Here is a 17,927-nt window from a genome sequence, read left to right as displayed (position 1 = left end):
TCAGGAGGCCTTGATCTCTGGGTGTCCTTCATCACCTCTGTCTCTTACAGCCTTTCACTTCCTCTTCCACAGGGTGCCCTGAGCTATGAGGGGAGGCATTTGATGGGGACATCCTCTTTAGAGCTGAGTGTTCCAAGGTCTGTTGGTCTGTCTCCCTCCCTGCCCCGCCCCTCCGCACCCTAATGTCTAGCTGTGGGTCTCTGTATTTATTTATTTATTTGTTATTTGTTTTCACCTGCTGAAGGAGGAAGCTTCTCTGATCATGACTAAAAAAAAAAAGCACTGATATATGAGTATAGCAGAACATGATTAGGGGTCATTTAATCACACTTTCATTTCTTCATAAGAACAGGAGTATTTGGATTTACCCTAGGTCTCTGGGCTATATAGTCTCTGGTTCTTAGTCACCTAAGCAGTGCTGGGTATGAGTTCCATCTTGTGGATAGGGCCTTACATCAAATAAGACACTGGTTGGCTACCCCCACAAGTTCTATGCCACCACTGCCCTGCCATTTTTTTGTAGGTAGGACAGACTGTAGGTCAAAGGTTTTGTGGCTGGGTTGGTGTCCATGTTTCTCTTTTGGTCACCAGCGGAGTACCTTCCCACCCCCAAGAGACTAGAATAAAGGGAGGAAGGCACTGTGTAGGTACCAGCTCAACTTTACTATGTTCAATGAGTTGTGTGGGTGTCAGTTGTGGGAGTGATGGTAGAAAACAGAAAGGTACATAAGGCCATAAGGCGTAAGGACCAGAAACTAGAAGCATATGGCTGGTTAAGCTTTCAGGCTTTTGAGTAGCAGTTCAGCTGAGACCCATTCGGATGAGGACCCAGAGGCTTCCAGCCTGAGGAAACAGGGTCAGCTGAGGAACTGGTGAGGTGAGGTGGCTGTGGCTTGTTCTTCTTTTCTGATCTTCCAGCATACACCCCAATAGCTGCCTCCAGGTTTGTTTTTATTAACAAGATTCTTTAAAGTTCCTGCTACATTTAGTCTTTTCATAGTATTCTAGATTTTCTGGATGTTTTGTGCAACACACTCTTTTAGATTTAACATTTTCTTTGACACATGTGTGCATTTCTTCTATTGTATCTTCAACACCTGAGAGTCTCTCTTCCATGACTTACATTCTGTTGATGAAGTTTGCCTCTGTAGTTATGGTTTGAATTCCTAAATTTTCATTTCCAGAATTCCCTCAGTTTGTATTTCCTACTGATTCTATTTTCATTCTCAGGTCTTGAACAATTTTATTCATTTCTTTTCATTCTTTGTGTTTTCTTGGATTTTTTAAGGGATTTATTTAATTTCCTCTTTAAGGAATTCTATGACCTTCAAACGTGTGATTGTAAGTTCTTTTTCTTGTGCTTCAGCTACATTAGAATATAAGGGCCTGCTTTGTTAGGATAACTGAGCTATTTAGAAATATATTGTCTGGTTGTTATTGATTGTGTTTTATGTTGGTGTTTATGCATCTGGTATAGGGATATAGGTTTAAGTGCTGATTTCTGGATTTGTATTTTTTTAGGATATTTTTCTCATGGTTTGAGTTTCCTCTTTGTATTTTCAGAGTACAATGGACCTGTTGTCTCCTAGGAAACTTTCTTTGGAATAGATAATTGTGCCCACTGGGAGTTCCAGATGAAATATGTTTCTGGGTATTGAGAGCTGACACTAAGAAATGGAGATAGACTAGGGTTCATAGGAGGAAAGAGAGCTGAGTGTTTGACCATGATCTGTTTATTTCTGTCACGTTGAAATGGGGTCAGACAGTGAAGAGAGGTCACCATAGAGGGTCTACTATAGTGCTAGGTATGAGACTGTGGGTTTGGACTCAGAGGACAAGGAGAATATAGATTAAATTCTAAATGGTCTTATTAAATAAGAAACACAGAGTCAAATACAAGAGATCAGAACACTAGTGAATAGCCTTTTGCTTACTTGCTGCTGTCCTTCCCCTGAGAGAGAAAGAGACCTTCTCCTGTGTGACATGTCTTTTTTGTTGCCTTTCTGTTCTACCTGTTCATTGGCTCTAAACCCAACCACATGATTTCCTCATCATTGCCTGTCTATACAGGCCTCCAGATCTCTAGGGTTGGTACTAGGATTAAAGGTTTGGTTCACTGCTTGGCTGTATCCTTAACCACACAGAAGACTCTGCCTGCCATGTGATCAGATTAAGGGCATGTGACACCACTGCTGGTCTTCTGTTAAATGGCTTGCTTTTAGCTCTGATCCCCAGGCAACATTATTTTCTAACATACAAAATTTTTTTTTTAGCACAAATAAAATATCACTGTAGGAGAACATGAAAAGAACTACAGAAAATCTACTTGCTTCATTGGCCAGAGTGGTCTGTGGGTTAGCATGGAGTGTCTGCAGGAATTAGGTGCTGGGATAAAGCTGCAAGTAGAGACAGGGAGAATAAACAGGAAGGTCTGTGGGATCCACAGGAGATGTGAGCAGAGGGGGAAGAAAGGCTGCAACAGGTATTCCTCTGCAAAGATATGGAGAGACTGGAGAAGTGGATTTGGAGGAAGTATTGAAGATCTTCAGTTAGCTCACCTGTTTCCCTGGGCTGCTTAGCTGGTTTGTTCACAAGGTATGCCTGCTGGTATTAGCAGCTGGGATACTAGGATGAGTTTGGGGAAGGTTGGAAGAGAAGATCTTTGTAATCTCTTGAGGATAGGCTCAGAGAGAGAAAGGAGACCATAGAAATTGTTCTGCTATGAATTTGGGCTAAGAATGGGGGGATTGGAACTGGAGGAACAGAAAGAGAGGTGGAGATCTGCATTCAGCCTATCTGATTTCTGATTCCCTGGCAGAAGTGGCCTTTGGGTTAGCAGTAAGTCCCTGATGGTCTTGGGACCTGGAATAAAGCAATGATTGGGGAGCAGGAGGTTAGGAAGGAAATATCTGTGGATCTACAGTAGATGAGGCAAGAAAAGATAGTTTTAAGAATCTACACTCTTTTTACTGGGAAGACTGAAATAAATTGGATAAATGTACTGTGTGTAATGAGAACACTGTTTGCTAAAGAGGAAGTCTATCATTCTCATCATTGCTCTGCAGAAAATTGTTAATGAATGAATCTATACTTGTTCCAAGTCAATATAGCTTCTGTACTTAGAGAATATTTATGTGTCTTGAAGACAGAGTAACACAGTGTGACAGACACTATGGTTAGCAGCCAGAATGAACAGACGGCAGGAGGGCCAGGCTTCCTCTTGTGTCTTGTTCTTGCAAGAGAAGTGAAAGCACTAACCACCAGAGTCCTCTGCTTTCCACAGTCAGGTTGTGCTTCTGGTCTCTCATGCTATGGCTTAATCAAGTTGTGTTTCTCGAATGTTGCACTGGCTTACAGTTCTTGAGAGAGAAAGACCAGATATTGAGAAGGAAGCAAACAAAAAAAAAGAAAAAAGAAAAAAAGGCAATCTACAAAATAAGTAATTCAGTTGTCAATGATTGAGTAGTGTCCATAATGTCATGGTAGTAAAGCAATTAATAGCTGGAACATTGTTCCTAAAATAGCCTTTTAACTCCTTCAGAGACTGCTTGAACTGTCAGCATTTATTTCCTTATTTATATGAAAATTTAACTAGATTTTATTTATTCTCAATATCAAAGCCACCACAATCCTATCAAGAAACTACTCTGATATTTAAAGTCATACACTAAATACCACAACTGTCCTCACATAGATAATCACGGCCCCCATGAAATTTCATCATAAAGACTTTTAATGTTATGCATTTTTAAATACAAATTTGAAAGCGATGGTCTCTGAACAATAATCAGAAATTAAAACAATTGGGAAGCCTTTTCTGTTCAAATTCTATTTGAAAATATTTTAATCCTTGCCCATTTCATTATTTAGCATGAAAGCAAAGAGAGCAATAATGTAACAATGGACATCATCCCTTTGTACCCCTAAGATTGTTCATGACAATGAGCACAGATTCCCCAGCCCTGAAAGTAGCTAAATAAAACAAATACAGTTCCCATAAAACTTGATCTGTTGAACAATTTGAATACTGGATTTGCTCCACAGGTTGTAGCTTGCCTGCCTTTCACTGAGAGTACAAGTAGTAGATTATATTCTAAATAACAAATTGTTTTGCATAACTCTATCCTTATGTTTCATAGAATATCACACTTACAAGGCAAAGGCAAAGTACCATGCAGAGGAGGAGAGGCTCAGAATAGGAAGAGGTAAACCAGTAAGACTTTTAAAATATCTTCTGTCCCTCCTTTGCATATATGTCTCATATATGTGTACACAGGCATATTCTTTCCTTTTTAGGGATTTATTTATGTTACGTGTTTGAGTATTTTGATTTCATATACATCCATGCACCACGTGTGTGTAAATGCATGGAAGTAAGAATAGGACCTAATGTATCCTAAAATTGGAGGTTGTGAACCTCCATAAGGATGTTAGGAACTGAATCTGTCTTCTGTAAGAATAGTAAATGGCCTTAATACCAAGACATGTTTATAAACATGTTGCTGTAATGAATAATCCTGGCCAAAAAGAAAGTTGGGAAGGAAAGCATTTATTTGACTCACACACTTCATTATTGCTGTTAATCACTGAAGAAAGTCAGGCTAGGAACTCAAACAGGGCAGGATCCCAGAGGCAGGAGCTGATGCAGAGGCCATGGAGGGGAGCTGCTTCCTGGTTGGCTTATCATGGCTTTCTCAGCCCACTTTCATATAGAACCCAGGACCAACAGCCAGGGATGGCACCACCCACAGTGGGCTGGGCCCTCCCTCATTGATCACTAAATGAAAAAAATGCCTTACAGCTGGATCCCAAAGAGGCATTTCCCCAGCTGTGGCTCCTTCCTCTGATGACTCTAGCTTGTGTCAAGTTGACACACAAAATCACCCAGTACAACATCTCCTTAGTCCTCTGCAAATAGCATTATCCTTAAAGACAAAGTTAGAAAATACCTTTGTTCTAATTTTTTTTGTACTGAACATTTTCCTAAAATAAGATAGGCAAATTTGTAAGGCTATTTAAATTTCAAATGGAAAATATATGGGGGCAATTTATGTTAGTTAATTAATTAATATTTTATATATACCTATGAAATTGATTGGTAAATTTCAGCAATGATTGGAAAGTTGGATATCTCAATCACTTACAAAGTGAATTCTGCATGCAGACTAGTACATTCTAGTCACATTTTGTTTATTTATTAGCTTATCACCTCTACTATATTGAAATTCTGTGTGAAATAATTATGGTAGAGTTATTTTTAATATGAATTTTATATGAAGTAGCCCAATATTCTATATATTTAATATCAATATTCTTTTAACTGTTTAGGGTAATCATTTTTTTAAATGTGGATTGCAAGTTTTATCTCATGTTTTTGAGTGTGATTATGTCTATGTGTTAACATAAAAGCAATGTGTTTGTGTCTGGGCATTCCTTTCAATACTTTCCTATTCAGCCCTTTTAACTGATACGAACAATAAATGTATCAAAATTTGAAATCTTTATATTATTTTCCCTTAGTATTGAATTGTCTTGATAAGCACATCACACATTATATTAAGTGAATCTCCCTTGCTCACTGCATTTGAAGGTTTCGAAGGTATTTGTTTTGCTTTAAAACAAAGTATCAAGCCTGTGTCCTGAAATGGTGTGAAGGTGATCAGGAGAAAAGGGAGGTAAAATGAATATGGCAAGAAGACCAGAAAATGCACCAGACCTTGGCCTTTTATCAGTCAGTCACCAAGGCCAGGTGAATATGCCTCAGTTAGATTATAAGAGTCTTTATTGCTAGTTCATGGTGTCATAAATCAGGTGGCACTCAGTTAGAAGTGGGTCACACATTAAAAAGAAAAGCTAGACCCTACCCAGTACAGATGGAGGATGAGCATAGGCATCCCAGGATCTGAGAGCAAAATCAAGAGACAGAGACAGAGACAGAGAGAGAACATTCTTGGGGAAAAACTAAGCTCCCCTGAGGTACAGACAAGCTAAGTCTTCTCCATCTGTTGATAAGTAAGGTGAGGTGACTATTTGCTATGTACTGGTTTCTGTGATGGTGAAAAAAATATATAGAAAGTAAGTCTTGAACAACTGCCTTCTATTGGTGAGGGAATATTTAATACATAAGGGTTAATCGAAAATCTAGAAAAAAAGCAGGCCCAGGCAGAATGATACGTGCTAGGTGCTCAGGCAGCATAGTCTTTTCCAAGTAGTGAACAATGGATAGCAAGCTAGGGCATAAAAACCATTAAACCAATAAAAGATAACTCTCCAGACTGGCCTCAAATTTTAAATTATTCATCCTATTTCCAACCCTATACTCTCTTTCCTCTGAGAGCAAGGAAGACTTTAGCATACTTACTAGGCCCAAGAATTATATATGTGTGTGTATATATATATATATATACACACACATATATAATTGCAATTCCTCTCTGTTCTTCTAGAGTTGCTAGTCTTCCAACTGCAAATATTTAGTCACAGCGGATTCATTTAAATATTGAGATAAATTCTCCCATCAGTTGCTACATTTCCTCCAGGGCTGTATATTTATTTATTTATCTACTAGATTTCCCAAATTGTATGCTTGGTTTAAATAGCTTCAGGGTAAAAACTACAGTAAAATTCCATTAGTTAAAAATATAATAACCAGCATCAGCAACATGGAAACACAAGAGTAAAACAGCGTGAGCGGGCACATAAACACATAGCCATAACCAGAGCACTCCACTGAGACAACCACAGCACAAAGATGGACTGTGCCAAGCCCTGAAGCTGAGGAAGCCAAGACTCAGGGGAGTCACATAGTTTGGATCTAATGTTAGAGCAGCCGCTGTGGGCTCTTCTGAGGGATGCTGCTCTTTCCACAGAGGAGAATCAGCAACTGTTAACAGAACTCGATTGTATTTGGCAAGAGAGTTGGAATGAATTAAACCCCCAAAATCCATCTAAAGGAAAGGAAAGCAGGAATACCTAAATGGCTGAGAATAGTTGTGGGCTCTTTTCAGGTTGTTTTAATGATGTAAGAAGAGAAAGCAGAGGAGGAATGAAAAAATGCAAATGTTTGTGTGTATTTGTGTTTACTAAGGCAAGTGATTCAGTATAAACCAGTATTCAAGAAGATGAAATAGATGTATAAATGTGTGCATATTGATTCTACACAGACACGCACACACACACACACACACACACACACACACACACACACACACTTTTACAAGTAATAGAAGTTTCTTCCTATCTATTATGTAAATATTCCTGAAGTTATCGACATGGAATGCATAGCCAATCAAACTGAGTATCTTTGTATTATTTCCTCCTTCCTTTCAGCTTAAATGTCAACATTTAGCATGACATAAATGATTTTCTAGGTCTGGGCCCTGCCCACCTGTTTCTTTTTCCTCACACATCTGCTTGAACACTCCACACAATTTTACTAATTGTGCTAGCTTTGCTTAAAAATACAAATCTTTGATCCCCACTTATGTAGGTTAGTGGTAGAATGATTCTTAACATGTGAGAATGTGTTCAATCTTGGGTACCTGAAGAGAGAAACACCAAAGGAAAGAATCTTTCCTCCCACTTCCTTTTCCCTCTGGCTGATTTTTAAATAGGATTCAGAACTCCTATATTGTGTTTTTCATAAGAATGGCCCATGTGAGACCTCTAAGGCTAGGCTGGTTTTTATCTGTCCTCACAGTGCTTGCTCCTGCCATGAGTATTTATGATGCGGCTTGGCAACTGCACACTTATCTGGGTGTCCACCACCCTGGGAAATGTGTCCAGAAGCAGAAGCCGTGCTTGCTATTTGGATCTAGACAGTCCAACAACTGGTGTTATCTGACTCTGATTCAAGCCGTCAACTATCCATTTTCCCAAAGAGTAGCCAGAGAAAATTCACAATGTGAACTGAATTATGTTACCATTACTCCAGTGTTTCAAAATCACCAATACTGATATCACTGAATTTATTTTGCCATGTTTATTAATAAATGCCCACAAGAGTCTGTCCCTAATCTTTCAGACCTAACTTCACTTACCAACTCCTACTGCTTTGTGCTTCAAATTAACTCTTGCTTTAAGATTTTGCCTGATCCTATTCTTTCTGCTAAAACATTTTTTTCCCTTAAAGTTTTCATAGCTTCCCCCAACATTTTAGATTTGGCTCCTATGACTCATTTTGGATCCAAACTCTTAACTAGTGTTTTATAATCAACTCAGTGTTTTCTGGCAATAATGAGTGACAGCTGTAGTATATCTCCAGTTGGTCACTACCCTTCAGATGAAAGTGATGGAGATGGTGAATCCAAATCTGTGAGATAAAGTATATTCCTTTCAGGAATGATATGGGCCTCCTAGAGTATTGCTTTCTTCCTTCCTACTTGGTAGCTTAAATGAACACTGAAGAACTAGCTACTCACAATTCCATAATGGTTGTGAGGCAAAGGCACTATTCAAGACATTTCCAATTTAATACAGACATTTTAGCACAGCATAATGGATCTATGCCATTCCATCCTGCTGTCAATGATATTATTGAAACTCACTCATCTTACTCATCACATTTGTTAATTTTTCCATATATGTATTTTCCTGGGTATACAATAATTTATTATATTCCTCCATGTTTCCTTCTCTCCTGATACATAGGCCATGGGCATCACTACCTACAGTTTCTGATTCCTTAGATATTTCTATATTTTTTTGCTAGCTGGCCACCAGCTGAGGGAGTAACCCTAGGAAAGCTAAACTGTCTGAGGCAATATAGAGTTTACAGACCTTTTCATTAAAAACTAACTTCTCCCATGACCTTATAAAAGAGTAAAATAAATATTAAATTTTATTAGAAAAAACAGACTGAATTTTAGTTAACTTAAATATAAAAAGGAAATAAGATTTCATATTCTTCTTGATTTCTGTATAAGTCAGTTTTGTTTTATCTTTGAGCCTCTTCACGACCAAAACCCTTTTAGAATAGTGCCTTCAAAGTGGTATGCTGATAAAAGAGGGCAGAGAAGTCACTGCTGCAGATGCTATCACTGACACTTATTATCTACATGCCTTTTGGAAAATTAATATTGTGTTTTTCTAAGAACTGTCATTTATTCAATTATTTGGTGTTTTTTTGTTTTTGTTTTTGTTTTTTTTTTTGTTTTTGTTTTTGTTTTTTTTTTGAGCTGAGGATGGAACCCAGGGCCTTGCACATGCTAGGCAAGTGCTCTACCACTGAGCTAAATCCCCAATCCCAATAAGTGGGTTTTTTGTTGTTGTTTGTTTTGTTTTTTTGTTTTTTTTTTGTTGTTGTTGTTGTTTTTGAGCTGAGGATCGAACCCAGGGCCTTGGTTTTTTAACAAAGTAAAATGAAGAAATGAAGCAGATGAATGATTCATTTCCACACTGGGCTTTATACAGCCCACCATAGTTACTGTGCAGTATAGGGTTGGGACTCTGTAATGGAGCATGGGAGACAATGGGTAGGAGCAAATGCTAAAAAACGTGGAAAGTATTACCTTCTGTTGAGAGTCAAAAGTGCTGAGTAGCTAATAGATTGAGGGGAGTATTTGATATTTAATGACATAAAATATTACATATAAGTGCAATTTCATAAAACTATAATACTTAACCATGATGTTTCTTAAAAGAAGATACAGTTTTAGTTTATTTTGGCAGTTTTGTTTTTCTTAGAAATTCAGTCTCTCATACAGCCAAAGACAATAATAGGTAAAGTGTATACAAGAAGGTAGTGGATGCTGAAAAGAATAATGTGACATAGAGCAGGATTCACACATGAAAAACATATGTCTGAGCATACTGAAGGGATTTAAATGTGGAGACTGGAATCCCTGTTCTGTACTACCTTGACTATTGTCCTTGCTTTAGTAGACACTTTTCTTACCTCTGCACTGTTAACATATACTCCTCCAGCAATTCTTTGGAAGCCACACCAAGCCTTCCCTAGTTTTAATTAATTCACTTGAAAGATTTTAGTTGAAAATTCTTAAATAAAACAACAAACATTACCTATTTATACCACAAGAGGAAGGAACAACAAATAATGTAGTTAAAATACTTATTTACAAACAGCAAAAGTGGTCCTCACAGAAGCACTTCATGTGGGCAAAAGGACATCTCAAGGTACCAGTCATTGCTTTAGTGACATCAGAATTTTGATTTTAAGTGAGTCTATTACTAAAATCCTTACTTTATATCATTAACAAGCCAAGAAATTAAGTAGGTGAATAATTGTCAGCACAGGGAAATTAAATGATCTTTTCAGATATACAATTAATTTATTACATTAAAACTTTAGTCACAAATATATGTGAATATATTTATTTTAGAACAGTGCTGGGGAATATTTGTTAATATACTCAGGATATTAACTATTTTGAAACTTTAAGAAATTGATTATACTTGCATTGTTCAGTTGTTATAGTATGAGATATGTCTATGCCCTGATGTTTATATTCCCTTATTCTTTGTGATACTTAATTTACATTTTATCAACAGGCTGGACAGTAGTGTATGTGGGTATTATATGCACTACTTTCATTAATAGAATTTGAACACACAATATATTATTAAATTCACCCCTGAAATTTTCTGTTTTGATTGTAGAAATGAAAACTTGCATCTTGAAGCTGTTTTACTTACTGTATATGTTTCTTTGTTTTCAAATTCTCTGTTACTATTTTCTAAAGGTTTTCTTAGTCACAAAGTGCTTATTATTTCATTGGTTTTTTTTTTTCTTGGTAATTTGAAAGAAGTTACTCCAGAAATGTCAAAAATCAAACAAAGTCTTATCAATAGAAGATTTTGTTTACATGATGTGGAGAAAGTACTTCAAAGACAGTACCTGAAGGTACTAATTAAGACAACAGTAAGACATCCACACAACCTCTTTACTCATTTATCTAAACCGTTAGGAAATCTGCCAGAGACAGCAAATATTATTTTCTCTTAATTATTAATGTTTGTAAAGTAGATTCGAAATGCTTGAGCATTCCATAGCTGTTACAGTAAAATATATAATTTCTCTAGCATAATAATATTACCCAAAGAGATTATTATTTACAAAACGACAGTAAAATCACAATTTCTCTCCTATCTTGCCCCATTTTCTCCTTCTTCACTTAAAACTAAGAAGTTCACTCTCCGGCTGGCTGCACTGGGAATGAATTTCAGTGCCGCCCTGGTGGAAACTGCATCCCGGATCTGTGGCGCTGTGATGGAGAAAAAGATTGTGAAGATGGTAGCGATGAAAAGGGCTGCAATGGTACCATCCGACTGTGCGACCACAAAACCAAGTTTTCCTGCAGGAGTACAGGTGAGCACAGAGAACGTCCAGGGAGCAGAACCCTTCAGCTCAGGCTCCATCTGCAGCTCACCTCTGGAAAGCATTCTTTGTCTTTGGTAGATAAGCTCACATTATCTATGGAAGCAATATGGGTCAGACGCCATCCCATCAATGTTTTCTTTATGAACTCATTCATGGAGGAAACAGAAGTATTTAACTTGCTAAGAATTACAGACACTGAATAGCCGAATTAAAACCTGGCATCAGTGTATTGGGTTCAGAATCTGTAATTAAATCTCAGGGTCAAAGAGGCATGTGCTAGCCCACACGCAGTAGTTCTGTAGGTAAAATCCTCCCCCAATGCCAGTGGGGAGGGTGGGACACACATGTTACTTTACATCTACTTTCCTAGATTTCATTGCCATCGCTTGGCTCCTGCTAAGTGTTTGCCATTTGAATCTGATTATTTTAAGAGTCATTGCCTATACTGTTATTTTCCATAAAGGTGTCTTTATGACATTTCCAGTTTTTCTTACTTACAGAGAGTTCCTCTTGAGATCCCACTGGCTTATTTCTCTTTCCATGCCAGATGGTGAGATAAAGTTAAGGAAAGAATGAATGCATTATATTTTATTTAGCTGTGAAATCAACCATTGAAAGAATTTCCAATAGCTTTCATAATATCATTTCCTGTGTGTTTCACAGTATATTCTTGAGTCACCCTAGAATTTCTCTCTATTGTGACGTTGCTTGTGGGTGGCTTAACCACGAACTCTCAGCTTTCCTTTTTCTTCTGTATTCCAAGCAAGAAAGGGAGCAGAAGAGCTGTGTGGGAACAGGATGGGGAGGCTGTGGCTGATGGCCTTCTGAAGACAGAGTCTTGTGTTTCGTACTTACCCAAGCATGCCACAGTTATCACACTGAAACACTGAAATCAAAAGAAATAACTGTTTTATCACAGTGGTATAAAAATTGATTCTCCTCTGGCCTATTCCTATTGAAGATGTCCTGATTCCAAACTGGTAAATCTCCAAATAATATTACTTTAGACAGTTTTTTTTTATTTTTATGTTTTTGAGAATTTCGTATATGAGTAGTGGATTTATATAATCCCCTCAATTCTCTTTCCAATCTCTCTAATGATCCCCAACCATTTCAAATTTGTGACCTCTTTTTTTCTTTAATAGTTATCATTGTTAATTGTGTCTTTTAATGTGTATAACCTATATAAATACAACCTGTTGGGTCTATATATTGTTGCTCACACATATATGATTTTTAGGGCTAAGCATTTAGTACAGGATAATCAATTAGGGACTTTGGCCCTGGGGAAAGATTGAATCTCCCGTTCTTAGCACCCATTAATTGCCTGTAGCTCTTCAGCAAGGGAAGGGGCAGTGTGAAATTTCCTTCATCCACATTGGAATATCAAGTGGTGTTGCCATTATACTGGTTTTATTTAAGCAGGCATATTGTTAAGATTTTATAGGTCCAGCCTGCACAGAGGGTATGTGGCCCAAACAAAGCCTGTAGGTTGGATGTGGTTCTGGCTATTATAATTATAATCAGGCTAGCTGATGAGTTTGGGTAAATTAAAGGTGTGTGTCGCCATGCTGGCTGTATCCTTGAACACACAGAGATCCGCCTAGCTCTGCCTTCCAAGTGCTGGGATTAAAGGCGTGCACCACCACCACCCAGCAGATTCTGCTATGGCTTGCTGTGACCCCAAGGCAACTTTATTAATAAACAAATAAAATCACATTTCAGTACAAATAAAATATCACTATATGTTATTTCTCCATAAAGAATAGTAAAGGTGAGCATCATACGTAATAGTAACAGCAGCTCAGAAAAGGAGGAATGGCTGAGCAAAGTGTGGCTAATGGCTTTAACAGTGAAGTTGGTTATGAGAAGGTCTAAGAGTCTACAGATCAGTACATTAACTAATACAACCAACTGTGTACTTCCAAGTAGCTGATAGAGAAAATGTTAAATTTCTCCAACTCAAAATAATTATTTATAGTATTGAACATGCCACTTAGTGTAATCTGCACATTAAGAATTGTATACATGTATTAAAACAAAGTGCTATATTCCCTAAATACATATAATTCTTGTGAGTCTATTTAAAACAAATTGTTAATGACCTGTGAAAGAGCATCATTCAGTCCAGTGCTGGCCTTGCAAATATGAAGACTTGACTTAGAGTCTGGAAACTCATGGAAAAAAATATGAGCATGGTGGCACACAATTGCAATCCAGTATGGAGGAGCTAGAGATGGGCAGGTACCTGCCTTGCCTTGCTTACTTGGTGAGTTACAAGTCAGTGAGAGGAAATGCCTTCTTTAAAAGATGGATTTTGGCTAAGAAATGACATCTAAGGTTGTTTGAATTACACACACACACACACACACACACACACACACACACACACTGCAATTTAAGTAAAAGAACTAAATAGCAGTGTAAATTTTTAGCTATAAAGTCAGTAAAAATGGTTTTAAGTTACATAAACAGAAAATTAACATTAAAATATAAATAATAAATGAGGCAACTAGGAAAACTGAATTAAAAGTTTCATTGTACTATGTCTCATGCTCCTGTGTAGCGGTCAGTGAAGTCTGCAATTAGCACGAACAAACAGCTTCCTATGGTTATAATTTAATTAAAAACTCAAATATACAGAAGATGGCTGGCAATTATCAAAACTGCATCTGTAGTGGTGCTTTTATGAGATTTGGATTATATCTTTAATATGTTTATATTAAAGATGTTTATAGCCAGTTTGTTGAAGGGCATCAAAATTTAATGTGTAAAGGCAGGGTTGTGAAGCAGAATGATGCCTCCTTTGGAGAAAGCAGTGAAGGAGGTGATAATTTACTCACCCTGTGCCTGAAACATTATCTGTCCCTTAGATGCAACAAAACAAAGTGTATTAAGATTTGGAATTCATATGGCACAACTCCACATTAATATTAACTATATAGACCTTTATGGACATTAGTGACACTAAGATGAATCACACACACACACACACACACACACACACACACACACACACAAATATACTGATTTAAAGTCTGCATACAATCATTGTTCTTTTGAATTTTCTATTTATTTACTTAAATTATTGGTTTTACAAATTAAAAGACCTCAGTGAACTTTGCAAATTGTTCACTTCAGAGTTCATTTTCTATTTTTTAAGATGTATGAAATGTTAGAACATTTAAATTTTCTAAGGTAATAAATTTATATTTGTTCATTATAATGGGTTCTCTCTATTAGATTTTAAATGTATATCCACTAAGAGCTTTTAGTTCTAAGAGCAATGTGAGAGGAAAAACTGAACTAAAATATAATATAACCATCAATATTTCAGAGCATCTTATCTCAGAGGATCAGTGTCCTGTCACCTCTAGTCTCTTAAACCAGGACCTGTTAATAGCACTAGTTTATATATATATTCAGAGCTGAGAACCAAACCCAGGGCCTTATGCTTGTTAGGCAAGCACTCTACCACTGAGCTAAATCCCCAACCCCAGCACTAGTTCTGTAAATATCAAATTGGGTAGGGAGGGAAAATCCAAATCTTCGTCATGTGGGAAAGCCATTCTTCAGCTTGGAAACAGAAAATAAGATTTAAATCACAAAGTGATGTCAAGATTGTGGATGAAAAATACTCCCCAGGTGGGAAAAGAATGTGAAATTGACTCTGCCTTCTCGTTTTGAGGAGTTTACATAAAAAAAAAAAAAAATTAAATGATGTGTACCATTTACAAAGATATTCAGTACAGTTTATTTGTTTTCCTTTGTTTTTCAGGTAAAAATATGGAAGTACTGGATTTCCTATCAGTAGTGGAACTACTAAATAATTACAGTGCAGTCACATAGTGAATAATTGTTATTATTTATCTCATAAGAGGAAAGAAAATGATGTGTCTCAGTTAGGGTTTTGTATTGCTGTGAGGAGACACAAAGGCCACACCTCCTAAAATGCCACTCCCAATGAGTATATGGGGGCTAATTACATTATGATTACCACAACCAGCAACCCTTGTTTACTGCTAAAAGGACAAAGAACTGAGAGATAAAAATGAAACATGTCAGCAGTAATCTAGAATGTTAAATTCGGAGCTGGCTCAAGCTGGATGCTTGACAAGGTTACATATGCCAACTAGTAGAAGAGGACATATCCTCAGCTCTTATAAAGCTATCCCACATGAAGCTGGGGACTGAGGCCAGGCTCACTACTTGAAGCCAGAAACTAGAAAGGCAATCTGCAAACTTTGAAAGGAAAGCTGGTATCTACATATGTGTGTAGTTTTACACACACACACACACACACACACACACACACACACACACACACACACACTTATTTATAGCACTTGCTAGCTGCTGCCTGGGCTAGTGACCTCTCTGAAGTTATGTATTTTTAAAAAAATGGAAAAACAAGGTCATGGCTGTTCAAAGATCATGACTTTGTTTTCTAATTAGAAGTAATAAAAATATAACAATGTCTGGGAATAAAATCCTACAAAAAGCAAACATGCATTCTGAATAGAGAATGCTGGAAATTGGGGATGGGGTGCAGTACAAGCAGTGACATTTGAAGTTAGACATAGTGAATAGGTGGAAAAAGCACAAAGCTCTCATCTTAAAGACTATCTATAAAATTGCACATAACAGAACATGTTATTCATGATTAAATGAAAATTACATATAAAAATTAAGTAAAATAAATATGTTAGTTTTCTAATAGTGAAAATAACAGAAAATAATAGCCCTAAAATGAATAATACACACATGCACACAAACACACAGATACATGAACACACACACACACACACACACACACACACACACACATACATACATGCATACCCATATACACATACACATACATGCATACACACCCATGACAAGCAAAGTAATTTCTAAAAGAAATGTGAAGAATAAGAATGTCTTGATCAGCTTAGTATACTATAATTAATTACTATAAGGTGGGTAGCTTAAAGAACATTCATTCCCAGAGTATTGATTTCCTATTTGTGGCCACATCACCAGTCTGTATATAGTGGGATTCTTGATGTATAGGGACTCCACTCTCATGATTTAATTACTTCCCCAAAACCTCATTTCCAGAACTCACACACTAGGGACTAGGATTTTACTATGAATTTTGCAGAAACAGGAAACATTAATTTCATGGCACCCTTAATAAGGAAAATGAAATGTAAAATTTTAATGGAGTAGTATACCATTTGCATCATTATGCTTAGTAACAGAAACGCAAGTGTATGGGGGGTATACACATGTGGGTGTTAGAGTGTTCAAATGTGATTTTTTAAAATTCAGCCACAATTTTACCTCAAGTAATTTATCATATATATAAATGTTTATGCATTTGAAGAGTGAAAGAAACAAATATATTATCTTATTTTCATTAAAGGAGAATCATACTTTTGATTAGTTTATGTCATTGCATTTGTGAAGACCCAAATGCCCTTTGGCAAACTCATAAAAATAAATTGACCATATGTTTCAAAGACATCTTTGAAATTAAAAAAATGAAAATTTACATAAAATATTCCTTAGATGTAATCTTAAATTAGACATTATCATCAAACACTTTAAAAAACATGTATTTTATGGTTATTCTTGATCGTTAACCTGACTAAGAATTTCTGAAGAGATTAGTAATGTGTACTTCTAAGTGTGTGTGTGTGTGTGTGTGTGTGTGTAGACATTCTCTTAGAAGATTCACTATGTGTGTAGCTGAAGAAGACTTGAGAAAAGGGTAAGAACACCATTAGGCTGGAGAAGGAAAGAGCTGGGTGGAATAAACAAGGAAAGAAGGGAGCTGGGGATTTAGCTCAGTGGTAGAGCGCTTGCCTAGCAAGAGTAAGGCCCTGGGTTCGATCCTCAGCTCTGGCAAAAAAAAGGAAAGAAAATATCATTTAGCAGTGGTATCCTCCCTCTCAGCTTCCTGTATACCTCTGAGAGGAGTTGGGTAGTCTCTGTCACAGCTCCCATGACTGTGCATTCTGCCCCATTTTCGGGCTAACATCAATGCTGTCATGGGCAACAGACTGAAACCTCTAAGAATATGAGATAATATACATAATTACTCCCTTTAAGTTATACTCTCAGGTATTTTGGCCACAGCTTTGAGAGAATACAGTACACTCCAAATACTTCCAAACAATAGATAAATCACAGTAGGTGTATTTAAAGTTTTATGAGTAAGTTAAATAGGAATGACCTCACAGTAAAACTTCCATACTGAATTTAAAGATAGGTTGTTTTTATATAGCAGCAAATTTGAGCAGACAAAATGGAGTTCACACATCTCCTCTGCTACCTTCCGCTGCCCAGGTTCACTCGCCATCAATATCCTACAACAGAACAGTGCATTTATTACAATATTTAATATGCAGCAATAAGTCACACTTCACCAAGGCCCTGTGTTCCAGCAGCATTTGCTGTTGGTATTGTACATTGATGAGCACTATTATGCACATTCACATTAATATGCAGAATCCTCCATGCCCCACTTGTTCATCCTTATCTCCCCCTTTGACTTGGAAATTGTGAATGTTCTTACTGTCTTACCATTTCCAGAATGTCA

At 37.0% G+C, this 17,927-nt stretch overlaps 1 protein-coding gene across 7 annotated transcripts in view; it reads left to right on the top strand.

The window, feature by feature from the left end:
• The window catches only part of Lrp1b (LDL receptor related protein 1B), a 1,919,409-nt gene that overhangs the window by 1,179,950 nt on the left and 721,532 nt on the right, over positions 1-17,927 (top strand). For 4 of the 7 annotated variants that reach the window (XM_036183002.1, XM_036183001.1, XM_036182998.1 and 1 more), the window contains exons 21-22: positions 4,140-4,205; positions 11,147-11,326. In XM_036183002.1, coding sequence (XP_036038895.1) covers positions 4,140-4,205; positions 11,147-11,326 — 246 coding nt within the window. Of the gene's footprint in view, positions 1-4,139; positions 4,206-11,143; positions 11,327-17,927 lie in introns of all 7 variants that reach the window. The other 3 variants (XM_036183003.1, XM_036182999.1, XM_036183000.1) reach the window with 2 other exon arrangements.

This window comes from Onychomys torridus, chromosome 4, assembly GCF_903995425.1.
Source record: "Onychomys torridus chromosome 4, mOncTor1.1, whole genome shotgun sequence".
Taxonomy (NCBI): domain Eukaryota; kingdom Metazoa; phylum Chordata; class Mammalia; order Rodentia; family Cricetidae; genus Onychomys; species Onychomys torridus.
Note: the sequence above shows the minus strand (reverse complement) of the source record. Positions and strands in the feature narration are given on the sequence as shown.